This window comes from Procambarus clarkii, chromosome 45 (assembly GCF_040958095.1).
Source record: "Procambarus clarkii isolate CNS0578487 chromosome 45, FALCON_Pclarkii_2.0, whole genome shotgun sequence".
NCBI lineage: Eukaryota > Metazoa > Arthropoda > Malacostraca > Decapoda > Cambaridae > Procambarus > Procambarus clarkii.
The window spans coordinates 1,141,800-1,160,399 of NC_091194.1; the positions used below are offsets into that span (position 1 = coordinate 1,141,800).

An 18,600-nucleotide genomic window follows, 5' to 3' on the forward strand; every position below is an offset into this window, starting at 1 on the left:
ACGCTTCAATCCATTGTGGACCATTATAAAGTGGCATACAACTTGATAATGGTCCAGGATGGACTGAAACGTGGTACTGTAGTTTCTTCATCTAGTGTGTGGTTTGGGGATTCATATCGGCCACTTTGTGATGCGTCGTCTGCAGGGCCTTAGTGTTTGTATTGTAGTAGATATATGTTCAGTACTGTATAGGTAAACTTTCAGAATTAATTGTCTAGTCTGTTTTACTAATGTAGAATAATTAAAAGGTAATTACTGTACTGTATTATACATTGCTTTAGGAACTGCAATAATCTTTATCCATAATGTTCAGAATTTTGTGTTTTAACTTTGAGTACAGTCTAATTCTGTGTATTTTTTATTTCTTATAGTTGAGGAAGAAGGTGAACGACTGTGCAGCTTCTTTGATGAAAATGATTGCCGTTTCAAGTTTGTATACGGCTACGATGAGAATAAGGAACCCATAGTACGTGTTCAGCAGACCCTTGAATGTCCACCAAAACTTGATATTCTTGGTTAGTATTTTTGTTGATGTCCTATTACGGCAAATGTTTTGCATGAGTTCCATGATAGCATACACTGACTATGTGATTCTATTGTAATTTTTTATTTGTAAGCTCTTTTCTACAAAATTAGGGCACTGGGGAACTGGAGATCTTGGGACTTGTAAATTCTTTTGACAAACATAGTTTGTGGTTGACATGACGGTGGCTGACCCAAGAACATGTGTACAGTAATACTGTAGCTAATGTTACAATTGCTTTTTATCTGATTATCATAATTTTTTACACTTGGAGGTAATGTGTCTTTTCATGTCCGCTTTTGGACTAAATTTGACTAAATTTGTTGAGGTTTATCTTTGTGCCTTGGCCATATTTCATCAAGAAATTAGCTATTTTGCATTGACTTTGATATATTGTTGCAAAATATCCCAAGATAATTGAATTTTACATCATTTTACTGTAAAAATTCCAAGCTGTATCATGCATGACTAAGTAGGTCATTTGGTAAGTATTTGCAACAGGGTCACTGGCTAATTTCCCTTTTATCTCCCTTTGCTTCAGTTTAAAGTTGTTAAATTTTGAACTGCATTGTTAGGGATATTTGTTGCTGATAACTTACTCATGCTTAATACACACTGCTTTAGGTTTTGTGTATACATACAATGTACAGTATTGATAAGGCATAAAATACTGAATTAATTTGGATATCTGTAATGCCTTGGAAAATTGTTTAATTACTGTGCTTCAGCCATTATTTTTGCAGTGCTTGGATCAAATGTCTTTACTTTAGCTGTACAACATATTTTTAATTCCTATAAGAAACGGTAATACAGGAGGATTTTTTGACCATTGAGTGGCAGTGCATAGAACTTTGCTCTTTTTTATTGTAATGCTGATTACAGTGTGTTTTTTTTTTTTTTTTTTTTTTGTAGTAATAGGGTCTGACCCAAATTAATTCAGATTGATGTGCATATGCTTTTAAACTTAAGAAAATCTGGTCTACATTTTTGTACAGTATTTACTATCTTACATCTGTATTTTTCTTGAAGGAATTGTTCTTGGTGTGATCGGTGCAATTGTTGCGGTGGGACTGGCGCTCCTGCTGATGTGGAAGGTTCTCACTACCATCCATGACAAACGGGAATTTGCACGTTTTGAAAAGGAACGCATGATGGCTAGATGGGATACAGTAAGTCTTCTAAACGTATTGTTGGTTGTATTAATTGGGATGATTTCAGACCTAACAGGAATGGCCACATGACTTACCAGTATAATGCATTTGTGGGAGTAAAAGTTGTGTAATATCCAAATAAATTTTTTGAGATTTACGTTAATGAGAAAATTAGAAGCAAGAGTGGACATTGTATGGGCCATGCTGTAGGGAAATAGAAAAACAGAATACAATAATAGTATTAAAAACACACACACAGACATATATAATGAAGTGGTGAATTAATTCTACACTGAAGAAAAAATTTGCCTGCTCATGATAATACTGTATTTAGTCAATAGTGTTTGGAAGGCAAGAAACTTTAGTACGTAGTGGATTTTGATCACCCTTTCAGATTGTATTACTGTATTGTGGAACTGATATGGGAGAGGAGAAGTAAGGTAGTGTCAGGGAAGGTAGAAAACTGATAAACTATTATAGACACAGTTTTCATAATACCCTGCTTAGAATATGAAATTACTGTACAAATGTCATTATTTATGCAAATAATGTTTAGTTTTATTTTATAATGCTATAGCAAAATATTCCAACTTTTGTAGCTCTAGGCTAAATATCCTATTAATCTACAAAACTTTAACAAATTGTAATTTTACATTACGTAGTAACTAACACTTGCTAAAAGTTGGTGTACAAGTCACGGTCTCTTATAACAGAGACCATGTAGACTTGCGGGATGTTGTATTAAGTTACCACATCTGTAGCTCTCGGTATATTAATTGTTTTATTCACTTGTTTACAGGGTGAGAATCCCATCTACAAGCAGGCAACATCAACATTTAAGAACCCCATGTATGGTGGCAAGTAAATTGCCATTTTCTTTGATCTCATTCTAGGATCTGAAAACATATTTGATATGTTAGCCTTAAAAGTGCTGGAACTGGTTGCTAGTACTGTAGTTTATAATAAACGTGAATTCCGTGTTCATAGAAACTCACATGTAACATTAGCTTATGCCTTGAACCTCTTGATAATATTAGGCTAGTCTCATATATTCATATAATTGTATGTGTATGTAATGTAGTTAATGGTATATCAGGTTTGCTGGACGATCCAGTGTGATATGTGCCAATTGTAGTGGAAGTTTTATCAAGTTTAGTACTAAACCTATTTTTTCTCATGTTATAGACTGGCATTTTCAGATGTATCTTTGTTGTATTTATACTTAGTTAATAATATACAGTATAACTTAGTGATTTATACCAATATTAAACAGTGATATATAATACTGCTCCATATTTGCACAAAAAACTGACAAAACTTACTACAAAGCACTTTTGTAGTTTGAAATTTTCTAATGATCACAGTATAAGTACAGAAAAGACCATTGATGCTAAAATGTAATAAAATTATCAAATTATTAAGTAAAGCTCTCTACTTATATATTGTGCTATATCCTTTATATCCTATGGATGTAAAAGTAACAAGATTGGATTAAAAACAGCTAACTTGTGAGTTGGGATGGGAAAGAGTACGTTAATGTGTTTCATAAGGCTTTAAGTTGTCTTGTTGCAAATTTGATGAAAATGTATGTATAACTATCTGTAATTTTTTTTTTATGAAAATGCATTGGAAAATGAGTGTGAATGTATCCAAGTTTGCAATGGAAAAATGTTTGATATGAAATCTTTGTATATAATTAGCTCTAAAGGTGCTTTCAGTTTTTAGTGTAATTTTATTTTATATAATGCTGTACTTGTTATTTAAGAATGTATAATTATATTTAATACAAAAATATACCATATTTACTGGGATAGTTTTGAAGCTTTACTAATGTATAATGTTAAATATAATACAATTTTATATCGAAATAGAACAAATTAAAAACCAGTCGATCAAATGTAACTGCATTGTTTGGGAAACCACATTATTTATAATTTCTAAATGCAATGCCTCATTACAGTACTAGTACTTGTAAGTTATTTAGAAAAATGTTTAAATTCATCAGCAATTTTTATATTTCTGATTATGAAGCCAAAGTTTGTGGACAATCAAAAAGATGTGTAATATTTTGGTCACAGTGGAGGCAGCTACTTTATTTGTATCTCATGTATTTACAGTATTCTGTAATGACAACTTAATGTTTTTCAGCAAAATACACCTTGTATAGTGCGATAGTAATTAATACATATGTACAGCAACTGTACAATTATTTAATAAATTGAACTACTCTCTTCTGTTTAATTGTCTTAAATGTATTTGTATGCTCTTCCAGAATATATATGTAAAATGCAGTAGTTATAACAAATGTGTGATATATTTTCTTGCAAGTAACATGTGGAATAATCAATCAGAGGGCGCTAAATATCACTAAAGGATGCCAATATGAGAACAGAAACACATAAGGTGAAAAATATCGATAGAATTCTTGGTGAATCCGATTCTTTTAAGGGACAAGGGACAGCCGGAAAGCAAGACATGCTCGTCTTGGAAGTCAGGAAATTCAACAAAGATGAGCACGACTGTAAGGAGGACAATGCATTTTGAACAATAAGGAGCAGAGCGGCGCTCCATTAAGTGTCCGTGAGTTGAGCGTGTATGGCATATACGTAACCTTGCCAGAGCCATTTCCCACAGTCGGTTACAGTGGTAAGAGGAAGGCCATGGGGACACACTACTCTGAAAAGCATGCAGTTTATCAGTGGCAAAAGACCAACAACCCTGCCAATGGGCAAGGAAGGAGGAATGAATAACTGGGTAAAAGTCAGAATAAGGAATACTTTTACAGGAGATGGGGACAGGTGCAGATAGCTTCCTAAGCAGCGTCCGCACACATTTAAGGACACACTAGTGGGATAGAAATAGCCTAAGCTATTCTATTCCTTTGAGATGTATTTCTTTCTTGTCTCAATAAACATACTTGAACTTAAGGACACCAAATATGGCTGGGAACCCAGCAAAACTCCACTGTTTTAAATCTACTGAAGATAAGAAACAGACAATGTTGAATTTCGACTACCACAGGATGGACTAGATTAAGGGACTCCAGAGCCAGAAGAACACTGCAAGAATAAACTACAATAAAAGAATTGACAGCGAGAAAGTAGTTGACGAAGAGCATATAGAATGGCATCTTCATGGCAAAACTTAATGCTAGTCTCCAGAGGCAGGCAACACACACAGGTGTGGTCAGGAAAAACAAGAGTAGCCTATACCACCTGCAGATTTAGACCCATCGGTAAAGATAGAAATGAAGTGAAAGTGTGAAGAAAAGGTTTCAGAACTGTAGGAGTGGGTAAAGATTTTACAAAATTCAGGAAGGGGAACCCTCCACTGGGGCAGACAGAATGACACGAGGGGAATATTGTTAACACAAATCAAAGGAGCATTTTGTAAGAGAATTGCACAGAAAAAAGTGGTGAAGGGGAACAGGTACCACAGGAGGGGGTAAAGGTCAAGGCACAGCATAAGCAAGAGTGAGGGGTGTTGTAAGGACTGTGCAAGATAGCAAACACATTAGCAATCATGGCAATACTGTAGACAGGACGCCAGTTTCAACATACAGGCTTAGAGTAGGAATCGAACTTAAGACACCAGAGCCGAGGCGTAACCCAGTATGGTGCAGAGCGTCAAGACGGCAAAGAGTGGGAGGAGAAGAGGGAGAGTACCATGAAAGCCAAAAGAACGAAGTTAGGACAGAATATGGTATCTCCAGGTAGTGTCGTATGCCTTTTTCAGATCAAAAAGGACAGCAACAACGGAGATTTTCGCAGCAAAACAGTACGAATATAGACCAAGTTCATCAAGACATCAGTCATACTGCGGCACTTGCGAAAACCGAATTGAGAAGGGAAGAGGTGGTGGTAGTATAAGAACATCAGACAGACATTGACCATATGTTCAAAGAGTTTGCAGACGCAACTCGTGAGGGCAATGGGGTGGAAGTCCTTAGGGGATGTACCTAGAGATTCTGATTTCCGAATAGGGAGAACAACCGCATGGAGCCAGTCCTCGGGGGGCTGACGACGACTCCCAGATACGGTGATACAGATTCAATAATTACTGATGGCGTAATGGCTTAGTGCCGTCTCCTGATAATTAACTTACCCAGAGAGAAATATAATTGCCTATTAAGAAGAATAAATTACGTTCTGTAACTTCCGTCCATGCCTTCCTCTTGCTACCGAAACAGGAAGAAACATCTAGCTAGGTCATTTACTGTATTGGCCACACACAAGTACTGTAACTTGTGGGCAGGGCACTTAACGGAACAGAGACCTGCACTATCAAAACTACATTCTTCCACTAATAGTCATGCACATAAAAGTAGAACATCTGCTAACAGGGTACATTGAATACACACAACTTGTCAAAATGTATTTATTCAGATTTGCATAAAATGTACTGATATTTTAAAAGTGGAATTTTTAAACAAAATAAAATAACAAAAAAAAGCTGTATTTATATTAAAATTTATAAAACTTTTACACTTTTAAAGGCATCAGTATGATGATTAAACAAATAGATGTTATAGTGAATAATTATCAGTAGTAAATATCAATTATAAGTAATTATCAATAATACGTAATAATCAATAAGTAATGATCAAAAAAGGTGCCAAACCTGGGAGACTATATCACTGTATCACTAAACATAAGCTGTTACAGATTAACAAAAATTATATTTCTGGTCAATAACTATCAGGAGTACCTTAAAATATTACAAGAAGGTTTACAAGCACATCAAAATATTCACTACTACTGTATAGTACTACCATAATTAATAACTCAAGTCTGTTAACAGTTATTATTACCAAGGCTTAATTTAGCTTAACAAATTTTGTTTTTGTCATGCTAAATTGTTTATACAAATGTCTGGATTAGGAGCACGATTTGATCATCTAGCTCTTATGTATTATCATATGTAGAGCATCTACAATGGTATGTTAAAGGCACATCATCACCTACATGAGAGTTGCTTCAGTAAGGCACATACGGGAAGGCACAAGTTTCCTTGAAAGGGAAGACGTGATCCGCCTAACGTCACTTGCTAAACAGGTCATGTGCGAGTATAACAAAATGGAGACAATACATGCACATAACCTCAGTTAACTTACATATTGATATAACATTAAAAAACAAATGGATATAGGCTACCTACTTAAATTTGCTAAAATAGTATACTGTATGGTAAAAGGTTATGAAACAACAAACTAAATTCAACAAGGTTTAGCAAATGGATTATTTAAATATAATCTATAATACAGTTTAAGCATTAAGCAGGTTGAAGCTTCAACTTAAATGCAACATTATACTCATTTTAGCTACAACTTATAATATGCTAGCTCAATATATTTTACTCATACATTATATATATGTCATACACCACAGCTAGTGAAAATATATTCACTAATAAACTAAAATTACTTGCCTCTTCTAAAACAATTCACAACATACAGGAAAAATACTTTTATCTACTTTCTGCATATCTAGTACAGAAAATATCAAGAGGAAGCAAGTACTATAATTACCGGTAGCTTTATCATTTTGTAGTCACTTCTCTTTGGATGGGTACTGGAGCTTTTCATTCTGAATATAACTAGTTGCATAATGTTGAACAATTATTTACTTAATATAAAAATGATCTCTTGTTTAAAGATCGTGCAACAAACCCTACATCTAACAATACAGTATTTTTAACAGCCAAAACTTTATATTGCCTATTTGTATAATAAATACAGCACAATTTATTTAAAATATATAAGCACCAGTCTAAATTTACTTGCTCTACATAAAATCTATAACCTAAGTCTGGAAATTCTTAAGGAAGACATGTTATTTTAATACAATAGGTATGGTCCCTCTGAAGGCACAAATTATTATATATTGGAAGGCACTTATTTAGCAGAAGCTTTCGGTTTGGACCTCTTAGCACCCTCTTTTTTCTCTTTTTTTACTTTTCCCACGCTAACGTCATTGTTTATCTTATCAACGTCAACAAAGACGATCGGTTGGCCACTTTCTTTAACCTTATTCCTTGTAGATTTTTTGCCTGCAGATTTCTTTGGAGGCTCACCATCAAGATGCTTCATTATGTGCCTCTCGAGTGCAGCCTTAATATTGGTGCGATAACTGCAGATATCGCAAAAGAAGCTGCGTTCACCAGTGTGTTGCTTCTGGTGTATATATAACTGTGACTGGTACTGAAAAACTTTGTCACACTGCTGACACTTAGGAAGCTTGAGAGGCCCAACAGCAAAGGGCTTATTGTTGCGCAAGATAAGTCCTTCAAGATCTTTATCACTATGCTTTTGCATACAATGGATAATGATGCTTGCTCGAGCCCATTCTCTATGACCACATTCAGTACAGGAAAATGGTAGAGAATCTTGATGACCAGTCTTCTTGTGTTGTTTATAATGATAGTTATCTTCAAACACCTTTTCACAAAATTCACATTTGAACTCCTTGTGTGGCATGCTAAGCTCAACATGACTTACCGATCCATCAATACATACAGTACGCAAAAGAATTTTGGGATTCTCACAATTCTTGTGTTTGCGATGAATGTGGTCACGAACAGTCATTTTACTAGTAGCAAAAAATGAGCACAAACTGCACCCGAAGGGCTTAACACCTGTATGTGATCGCATGTGCACTTTATATTTCCAAGTGTCATGGAAGACTTTAGAGCAATAAGGGCAGGTTATAACCATCCGTCGTGTTACAATACTCTTCTTTGAAACTGTAACAATAAGATGAACCTTGGACCCATCACCATTATCCAGTGATTCAATATGAGCATTTGGATGCTTCTCTCTGATGTGATCTACAAGGTCTGTCTTATGAGTAGCCTTCATTCCACAAGCAGCACATTCAAAGCGTTTTCGCAATATATTTCTCCTCTTCTTTCCAGCAGATGAAGTACTGTCATTTGTGTCTACAGAGTTTAAGCTACAATTTGGGCTCACATTGTCATCTGTCTCGTCGTTTTCATTTCCATTTTCGTTTCCATTTTCATTTTCCTTTCCATTTTCCTTTCCATTTTCCTTTCCATTTTCTTTTTCATTTTCCTTTCCATTTCCCTTTCCATTTCCAATTTCCTTTTCATTTCCCTTTCCAATATTTTCAATTTTGCTTTCATTTTTGTTTTCATTTTCATTCCCATTTTTATTTACATTCTCAGTATTTGGGTCTTTCTCTTTATCATCCTCTGTTGACACATTTTTTTCTTCAGTTTTCCTTCGATTCTTGGCTGCATATTTAAGTTTAGGCTCATCTGAATGTACGATAAGGTGAACACTAGTCATGTGGCGCTGCATGTGCTCTCGGTAACTAGTAGCAAAGGTGCAAACATCACACGAGTATGGTTTCTCTCCTGTGTGGCATCGAACATGTCGCTCAAGTGAATATTTACTGGTATATACACGATCACACATTGCACAAATGAACTGCATCTTGTTGCTACCATCACGTCCAAGAGCTACCCCATCCTCCATCATGACTTTCCGAGGTGTTTGTTTCGACATGAGCTCATTTAAGGTGACCTGAATTTCATCCAGTGATACTGGCTCAGCACGCTCCTTTTTTATAACATGCTGCTTGATTATATGGCTCTTTAACTTCTCTGGGTTCACAGAAATGAAGGAACACACGCGACATTCATAAAGCTGGTTTTCATGTTCCATCAGCATGTGTTTCTGCAGGAAGTACCGATTTGGAAACACCTGATCACAGCCTTTGCATTTAAAGCTTTTCTTTTTACCCTCCTGGGGAAAAAAATATAAATATTATATATTATTATTATAATATATACATACAGTATATTATATATTATATAATGTAATATAATATAAACACATTAATAAGCATTTACACACAAATATCAGAGGGAATTAAATTAACATGCACTTCACTGTTTGCCAACTGAAGGCAAATTAGCTTTTGGCCAATGTACTGGATAAATTGTTACTGTACTTTCCTTCAAATACTATGAAAAACATACATTTGAGGATACATACTAGTAATACACAATCATTTTATAGGCTTCACTTACCTCTCCCTTAGGAAACTAACTGTCCCCGCTTTTATCTCCTAAAGGGGTTAAAAGCAGGGTACAATAGTTACTCACCCACATATATAGCCGAGGTGAGTAACTATTGTAGGATGCCGCACCACAGCTATGTATGGTAGGGAGTACCACGTAAGATTTAAAAGTCCCGTGGCTATACAGGGTTCACCAATTTCCTCAGGGCTCTTGCAAACAGATGCCAGAAAAAAAAAAATGGGCAACATTCCCAGGTGTGAGCCTCAGTACTGAGTGAGCAACCAAGACTGGCATATGCAACATGAGCTAACAGCACTGCTGTTCAGCTTGTGACCACAGCATCGCCTAAAAATGCCAAAATATATATGCAACTGGTATTATTTAGCCATGATGATAGTATTTCCGAAGAGCCTGACTTTGATAAAAGACTGTACAATGACCGTGTGCTAGCCACAGCACACTGCCATTGCTTTGTTCATCTAAGAATCTTCAAACAACCTCATGTTCCTGTACAAAATAAACTTGTGGAAATTATTCATTTACAGAATTTAGTGACCAGGATTCTGACAATTATAGAATTGTGGCGAGAATTTGCAATGTGCATAATATGGTGGGAGGAGTAATCTTGGTGATAATCTTGGTGAGGAGGGAGGGAGAGGTGGCGTCGTTTGCCGACTGTGTGGCAACCTGTTATTGTCTAGACTTACAATACCAGCTTATTGGTTCGCTATGGTGAACACAAATGTAGATACTTATATATAATGTATGTATAGTATAATAACAGCAAAAGGAGTATGTTGAGAGAAGCCATTTTGTTGAGGGAGGTGTTGGCGAGGGAGGGAGTGGGGCTGTCGTCTGCTGTGTGACTTGTCATGCATTTTTTTGTGGCCCCTATTTTTGGACACCATACCAGCTTAAGTTGTACAGTTATGGTGAATAAAATGTGTAGATACTTATAACATATGTATATAGTGTAATAAAACCACAAACAGTATTGTGGGAGGAGGAATGTTGGCACATAAGGTGTTAAAGGTGGGAGGGAGGGAGGGGTGGCTGGGTGTGGCAGCTCACTTTTGTTGGTTGAACTCACCATACCAACTTAGTGGTTTGCTATGGTGAACACAAATGTAGATACTTATATATAATATGTGTATAGAGTGTAATAACAGCAAAAGGAGTATGTTAGCAGGAACCATTTTGTTGAGGATAGTGGTGTCGTTTGGTAGCTGTTGTTTCACTTGTCAAACAGTTTTTGTGGCCACTATGTTGTTTGGACACAATACCAGCTTAGTTGTTCAGCTATAGTGAATAAAACATGTAGATACTTCTATGTAATGTGTGTATATAGTGTAAAAACAGCACAAACAGTATAATGGGAGGAGGAATGTTGGCGAGTGAGGGAGGGAGGGAAGGGAGCGTCAGCTGACTGTGTGGCGACCTCAATTATTGTCTTGACTCGCCATACCAGCTTAGTTGTACAGTTGGTTCACACATTTTATTATATAAATATATCACACTACACACTATTGAATAATATTACTGAAAAAAAAAACTGAAAAAATCAGACATTGAAATAATCGAGTAATAATATTTTTGTGGCAACTCCCGCCTGAGAGTGCGGGTGGAGATCAGCCCGGGACGCTTAGTGTGTCAGTGCCTCAATTTTGCCAGACTTCCTCGCCCTATTGCGCGCAAAATAATTTTTAATTATTATTTTTCCCCCCATGATCAGGGAACACATATTAACCCACTTTTTTTCTTGCGTCTGGCGTTTTGCAGACTATAATCACAAGAGCAGCCCTGGGGTTAAATATAAATTGATGATGCACAGTATACTGTATACTGGCAGTATTTACTGTACGTTACAATGATTCTATTTGCTACTAAGCTATGATATACAGTATTGTATACAAAATTAATCTATGCCAAAAATGAAGCAAAATACCTGCTTCTCAGGTTCATTCCCATGCAGGACATAATTAATAAAATCAAATTTCCTCTATTCCAACGCTATCCTTTTTGTCTTTATGTACATTATTATGCTTATGTATAAACATATGGTCAACAGAAGAACTATGGTAAAAAAATATTTATGACAAACAAAAATCTTATACGTAGTGACAAACATTACAACCATTTTCCCACATCAATTTCACAATCATGTGCCAAGGAACAACCCTGCCCATCCACCAATGAACAGTGCTACCCATCCCCTAGGAAATAAACACTGCTTCCTATCTACTTGGAAATGCCACTATCCATCTATCAGAATCCATCTGCCAGGGAACCGTGCTACCCATCCACCAGGGAACAGCACTACCCATCCACCAAGGAAAAGCGCTACACATCTACAAGGGAACAGCACTACTCATCCACCAGTGTCAAAGCTGGATGAATCCACCCACATATCCACCAACTCCCAATTACCATTTACACATGCTAAGCTATTAAATGGCAACTTTTACCACAGAAATGCACATTTATAAGTGTGGAAAAAAGGCCAAATGCATTTTCCTACAAAAAGATGTATAAATGTGGCAGTATGTAATCGTGTAAGTAAGAAGCAAGTCTCACCTTATTTGCTGAATTGGATCGCAATACTGTAACCTTCTGAGATGGAAGAGTTGAAGGATCCTCGTCAGGACTGTCTGGGCTATCAATGTCCAAATCATTACCATCCTTATCCAGGTTAATATTATCCCTATCACTGCCTGTTTCAGTGATACTGCTAGCATCGTGCGACACGATACTCGCTCCATCATGAGCTGGAGTGTTTGGTTCTACTTCTGGTGCAGTTACTCTGTCAAGCACTTCAGGCACTATTATTTCCTCAACGTTGTAAGGACCAATGACCTCACCCTCTTCATCAGGTACAATAATAAGGCGACTATTTTCTGCTTTTACATTGTTCAATGAAGTCTTATTTGCCTCCTTTTTTACCAACTTTGACTTGTCTATCTTTTCAGTTTTTACCAATTTCTTGGACTTGTTGGGACTTGCTTGTGTCTTAAGACCCTCTGCTTCAGCACTGTTATTGTTATTATTATTGTTGTTGTTATTATTATTGTTGGCAGATTTCTTTTTAGTTTTGTTAATGTTTGCTGCTTCCTGTTTAATGCTTTTAGTCGCTTCCTGTTTAATGCTTTTAGCTACTTGCTTTATCCTTTTATTGGGAGAGTGCACTTCATTCTGGTCCCGACTCTGGCCACTAGATTCCTCTTCTCTTGCTCTCTTTGCTGACTTGGGTTGTGAAGAGAGGAATAATGTGATGTCCAGCTGTTTTCTAGGCGATTCCTTTTTTTTGTTTTTTGGCGACATTTTCCTGTTTTTATCCTCCTCTCTGAAAAAAAAAAATATAATTTTTTTAACAACTTTAGCATTAAGATACAAGTGACAACTGAAAACATGTAATATTACTCTGTATATACAGAGTAATACTGTATACTGTTATACAGTATGTATAAAATTAAAGTATAGAAAGGGTTGTTAATTACTTAAAATAATTGATTCAAAATTGTTATTAACATGCAGTAAAACCCGAGGCACCAAGGCATCATTAACCAAGGCACCGAAGCAACATTACCGTGCCTCAACTGAGGCAAGGTAATGATGCTTGACATGGCTGCGACCTACCCTAACACTGCCTCTCCAGGGTAATATATACGTACTCTACCTCCACATTACTCATCACAGTAATTAATAATGCAAGGTAAAAGTTATAATTATTTATTCATAACATTTCCCTACAATAAGAAAATGGCTAAAAGTAAACACACACGCTACCTTCTAAATAACCACTCGTTAGATATGCAATTCCTAGCAATAAGCCCCAGCTATTTGTACTACAGTAGTGACATACGGACAATAAACTTGTGTCGACTAAAATTTATAAATTAATATAGTGACAAGACCATAACCTTTATATAATAATAATAATAATAATAAAAAAAGATGACAATCGAAGTGTCACTTTATGATGGCTAACTAGCTCACAAGCCTTGGGTAAGTGGCCAAATAAGGCTTACATAACTAATTCAGCTTGTGGAGGCACAGTTAAGCTGAAAGCCTAAGTCAAACAAATCCTTTAATCATCTTGTTTCAGAATGCTAAGTAATTTGTCAGCATTACACTGCACCTACCACTCATTCATTCATCTTTAAGCCTCGCCCTTGTGCTCATGCAGTCACCCATCTAGTTACAAGCCAAAACCACTGGTTCTTTGGCTAACCAAGTACTGTAGTATATACAAAAAAATTGCACCTTTCCATAATATACATGACACAAAAGTTTCTCTGATATTCATGGTTGGGTTGTTTAAATTATAGCCATGATGTAGCATGGCCTCACTTGGACAGTCCTTTTGTACTTGGCTAAACTGCAGGACCAAGCGACATACACATCACCCATTGAGATACGTTGCTGACATGGCAATGTCAAATTGCATTATTTTTTACCCTAACCCATACAAAACTCCTATAACACACATTTTAACTTTTACTATAAATATTCCGGCAATGAAGCAAGGGCTTGAAGCTAAATTTTGACATAAGAACAAAGGCAACTGCAGAAGGCCTATTGCCTCATTTGAGGCAGCTCCTATTTATAACCACCCAATCCCACTCATACACATGTCCAACCCACACTTGAAACAATCGAGGGACCCCACCTCCACCACGTTATGTGGCAAATAAAATCTGTTAAGGTACGTAATGTGGGGATACAGGTCAATTCATAAACAAGTCAGTTCACTAATGAATTTTAAAACCTAAGAAGTTATAAAGTTTAAACAATATAAAAAAAGAAACTGCATGAAACGCCTGTGTATGATTTGAATATTGTGGCCATCTGTTCTTTGAAGACTTTGATACTAAATCTGGTACATGGTGATTATTTTACAAATACTTCAAGCATTATTTGAGCAATACAAAATAGATATAGTGTAGAATATGATGTAGACCTAACAAAATTTATACAATCCAATCATCTGATGGCATCAATTCAAAATGAAGTACGGTACTACGTTTGGCCAATTGAGTTAAAAGTATACCTTTCACTGTAAACCAATATGATCAATAACATTTTAGTATGATATTAATTTTCTTGAATTCCAGTTTTGACAGATTTTAGGACCTAACATACAAGTACAGAACACACAGCGTATGTGGCTACCTCTAGCAGTATTTGGAAAATAAAGGAGGCCAATGTGAGTAATCCAATAAATATGGCTGAATTCCTGTGTCCTGGAGGAGCTTGTAACCTCCACACTTACTCATACTCAACGTGTCAGAGTTTAGAGTTAAATGTATTAGGATGATAACTTAACCCAGACTAAATTAGGCCACTATGAGTGTAACTTTGCCTAGTACGAGTGCACATGAGGGCAGTGCGAGTATGTATGAGGGCAGTACGAGGATAGCTGAGGATAGTATGAATTACTGAGGGTAGTACGAGTGTAACTGAGGGCAGTATGAGGGTAAACAAGGCCAGTACGAGTGTATCTGAGGGCACTATGAGGGTAAATAAGGGCAGTATGAGTAACTATGAGGGTAAATAAGGGCAGTATGAGTAACTGTATGAGGGTAAATAAGGGCAGTATGAGTAACTGTATGAGGGTAAATAAGGCCAGTACGAGTGTATCTGAGGGCAGTATGAGGGTAAATAGCGGTAGTATGAGGGTAAATAGGGGCAGTACGAGTGTACCTGAGGGCAGTATGAGGGTAAATAAGGGCAGTATGAGTGTAACTGTATGAGGGTAACTGTATGAGAGTAAATAAGGGCAGTATGAGTGTAACTGCATGAGGATAAGGGCAGTATGAGTGTAACTGAGGATAGTGAGAGCAAGAATAACACCAGACATAAGTCCACGGGTCGGCTTTCAGAGATTCATAACATGGCTGGTCGCCCCTCACCTAAGGAGTCCCTCACCATTATATTCAAACATTCCCACTAAATCTCGCCCCCGTAAACCCTTTTATCCATCACCAGGTAACAAGCACCACACAAGCCAGCAGACACCACCCATATAAACCACAGACACGCCTCCGTAACACCCACAAAGCCAGAAATACTACCGCCACCACCCAAGCAGCCCCGTAAACACAAGTAAACTAAAATGGCCGTGAATTTCACGTAGAGTAAACCTAACTCTACTAAACAAAAAACAGACTACGGTATATATATATAGTGGTTTATATTTATTCTAAAGTTATTGTAATTAATTATAGCATTTGATTGGTATATAGGGGAGGAGGAGAGGTGTAATTTGATGTTCTTTTCACAATCTCGATTTGATACAGCCATTTCAAAACTTTTCTTCTTTTTTTTTAATAATTTTTTTTAATTTAATAATTTGCCCGAAATGTTATGCGTACTAGTGGCTTTAGGTATTGTATGTACTCTCTCTCTCTATCTTTAAATCTATCATTATGTATGTAACTCAATGGATGTACCTTTACCTGAATAAACAATCTGAATAATTAGCACGGCAATTATATATGTGCTGCCACATGATGGTTATATAGTCGTATATGGTAATAAAGAGGAACATGAGGATGTAAGTCTATTCTATACTAGCAAACTTTGCGTACAAAATAAAAAAAAATGTGTATTCCAGTATTCAGTTCAGATTCTTTCTTTGTTATGCACCCTATACCCATTCCGTGGGCGGTGGTGGAAAGGGTTACAGACGTATATTAATATATTCAATATTTTGGAGTGAATTAAATAGTTATTCAAAGTTCAAAGGAATGGCCCGTGAAATTACCCAACACTTCCTATAGAATTACGTAAATGTTGAAACAAAAATATAAAATTTCTAACTATAATGGTCTTACTGAGTGTATAAAGTGAATAAACATAACTTTCCTCGGAATAGTATTTAAAACAAAATAAGACATTTAATTATAGACGCAGGTGATGCCCATATCAATAACGAAAGAAGGTAAGGTTGGTATGGGGTGTGGGCCGGTCTTGGAGCGAGACATGAACCCAGCGATAGGTGACTTAAATGGGGATTTCGATGTGGATTCAATATATAACTTATTTAAGAATATTCTAAACAAAGCACAGGAACGTAGTATACCATACAAATTGAATAGATCGTATACTAATGACCCAAAGTGGATAACAAAGAATTTGAAGAACCTTATAGGTAAAAAGAGAGCTTGGTACAAAAGGATTAAAAATGGGGAGGTCACTTTAGAACAGGAATTCGTACAACTGGTTAGAAATGTTAAAAAAGAGATAAGGAAAGCAAAAAGAAACTATGAAGTTCGCATAGCAGGGCAAGCAAAGACAAATCCTAAAGGGTTTTTTCAGTTATATCGTACTAAGACTAGGGAAAGGATAGGTCCATTAAAAACTGAGACAGGTCAAATAACAGATAGTGATGAAGAAATGAGTAGTATTTTTAATAAATATTTTGTATCTGTATTTACTAAAGAGGAACTTAACAATATGCCTTCAGCCGAACAAGTCTATGTGGGTGGGGACGAGGACAGGTTGACGAGTTTAGCAGTTACCAGGGAGGATGTTCTTAAACAAATAGTAAAACTCATACCAAACAAATCCCCAGGGCCGGATGAAGTGTTTGCTAGGGTGCTTAAAGAATGCAAAGAGGAGCTTTGTGACCCACTGTCAACCATATTTAATAAATCAATAGTCAGGCAGAGTGCCAGAGTTTTGGAAAGTTGCTAATGTGATACCAGTTTTTAAGAAAGGAGATAGATCACTTGCGTCTAACTATCGACCAATTAGCCTAACGTCTATTGTGGGAAAGTTACTCGAATCTATAATAGCAAATAAAATTCGTCTTCATCTTGAAAAACATAAATTAATAATTGAGTCGCAACATGGTTTTATAAATGGCCGTTCATGTTTAACAAATTTGTTATCTTTTTATTCTAGCATTGTTGAGGCAGTTGATAGTGGTAAGGATTGCGATGTTGTATACCTTGACTTTAGCAAAGCTTTTGATACAGTGCCACATGAAAGACTGATTAAAAAAATAGAGTCTCATGGTATTGGGGGTGCTATATTAAGCTGGATTAGGGCATGGCTATACCAAAGGAAACAGAGTTAGTATAAATGGAATCAAGTCAGAGTGGGAAAATGTTGTAAGTGGAGTGCCTCAAGGCTCTGTCCTGGGACCTCTGTTGTTTATAATATATATAAATGATTTAGATTCAGGTTTGAGTAGCAACATTTGCAAATTTGCCGATGATACGAAAATCGGTAGGGAAATTAATTCGGAGGAGGACTCACTATCACTTCAAGTTGATCTAGATAGGGTTTTGAAATGGTCAAAGGATTGGCAGATGCAGTTTAATGCTGATAAATGTAAAGTTCTGAGGTTAGGTAATGATGATAGAGTTACAAGATACGAGCTAGATGGTGTTGTGATTGCGAAGTCGGATTGCGAAAGGGATCTGGGAGTTATGATTAGTAAGAATTTAAAACAAAAGGATCAATGCATAAATGTTCGTAATAAGGCAAATCGGACACTTGGATTTATTAATCGCAGCGTTAGTAACAAGACACCTGGTGTGGTTCTCAAGCTATATCTTGCTCTAGTTAGGCCCCATTTAGATTATGCAGTTCAGTTTTGGTCGCCATATTATAGAATGGATATAAATTCACTTGAACGTGTCCAGCGTAGGATGACTAAGTTAATTCCCCAAATTAGAAATCTTTCATATGAAGAAAGATTAACAAAGCTTAAGTTGCATTCACTGGGAAGGCGAAGAGTTAGGGGTGACATGATAGAGGTTTACAAGTGGATGAATGGACAATAACCGGGGGGATATTAATAGGGTATTAAAAGTATCAACACAGGACAGAACACGAAACAATGGATATAAATTGGATAAGTTTAGATTTAGGAAA

The 18,600-nt window shown here is 36.4% G+C and overlaps 2 protein-coding genes across 9 annotated transcripts in view; one reads left to right on the top strand and one right to left on the bottom strand.

Moving 5' to 3' along the window:
• Positions 1–3,903, top strand: part of mys (position-specific antigen beta subunit myospheroid) — a 28,522-nt gene extending 24,619 nt beyond the window's left edge. For all 5 annotated transcript variants that reach the window (XM_045761469.2, XM_045761468.2, XM_045761472.2 and 2 more), the window contains exons 15-17: positions 372–515; positions 1,553–1,692; positions 2,474–3,903. In XM_045761469.2, the coding sequence (XP_045617425.1) occupies positions 372–515; positions 1,553–1,692; positions 2,474–2,539 (350 nt within the window). In that variant the 3' untranslated portion in view covers positions 2,540–3,903. The remainder of the gene's footprint in view (positions 1–371; positions 516–1,552; positions 1,693–2,473) is intronic.
• A 2,134-nt stretch (positions 3,904–6,037) lies between these two features.
• Positions 6,038–15,868, bottom strand: LOC123769953 (zinc finger protein 665). Of its 4 annotated transcripts, none has more exons than XM_045761459.2 (3): positions 15,789–15,868; positions 12,292–13,057; positions 6,038–9,439 (listed from the first exon to the last, which is right to left on the bottom strand). In XM_045761459.2, exons 2-3 carry the CDS (start codon positions 13,033–13,035, stop codon positions 7,568–7,570), a joined length of 2,616 nt encoding a protein of 871 aa, XP_045617415.1. In that variant the 5' UTR covers positions 13,036–13,057; positions 15,789–15,868; the 3' UTR covers positions 6,038–7,567. The 4 variants fall into 4 exon arrangements, with proteins under 4 accessions (XP_045617415.1, XP_045617416.1, XP_069157178.1 ...); XM_045761460.1 differs by having other exon boundaries at positions 15,772–15,831; XM_069301077.1 differs by lacking the exon at positions 15,789–15,868 and adding an exon at positions 15,643–15,755.
• Between the last annotated feature and the right edge of the window lie 2,732 nt (positions 15,869–18,600).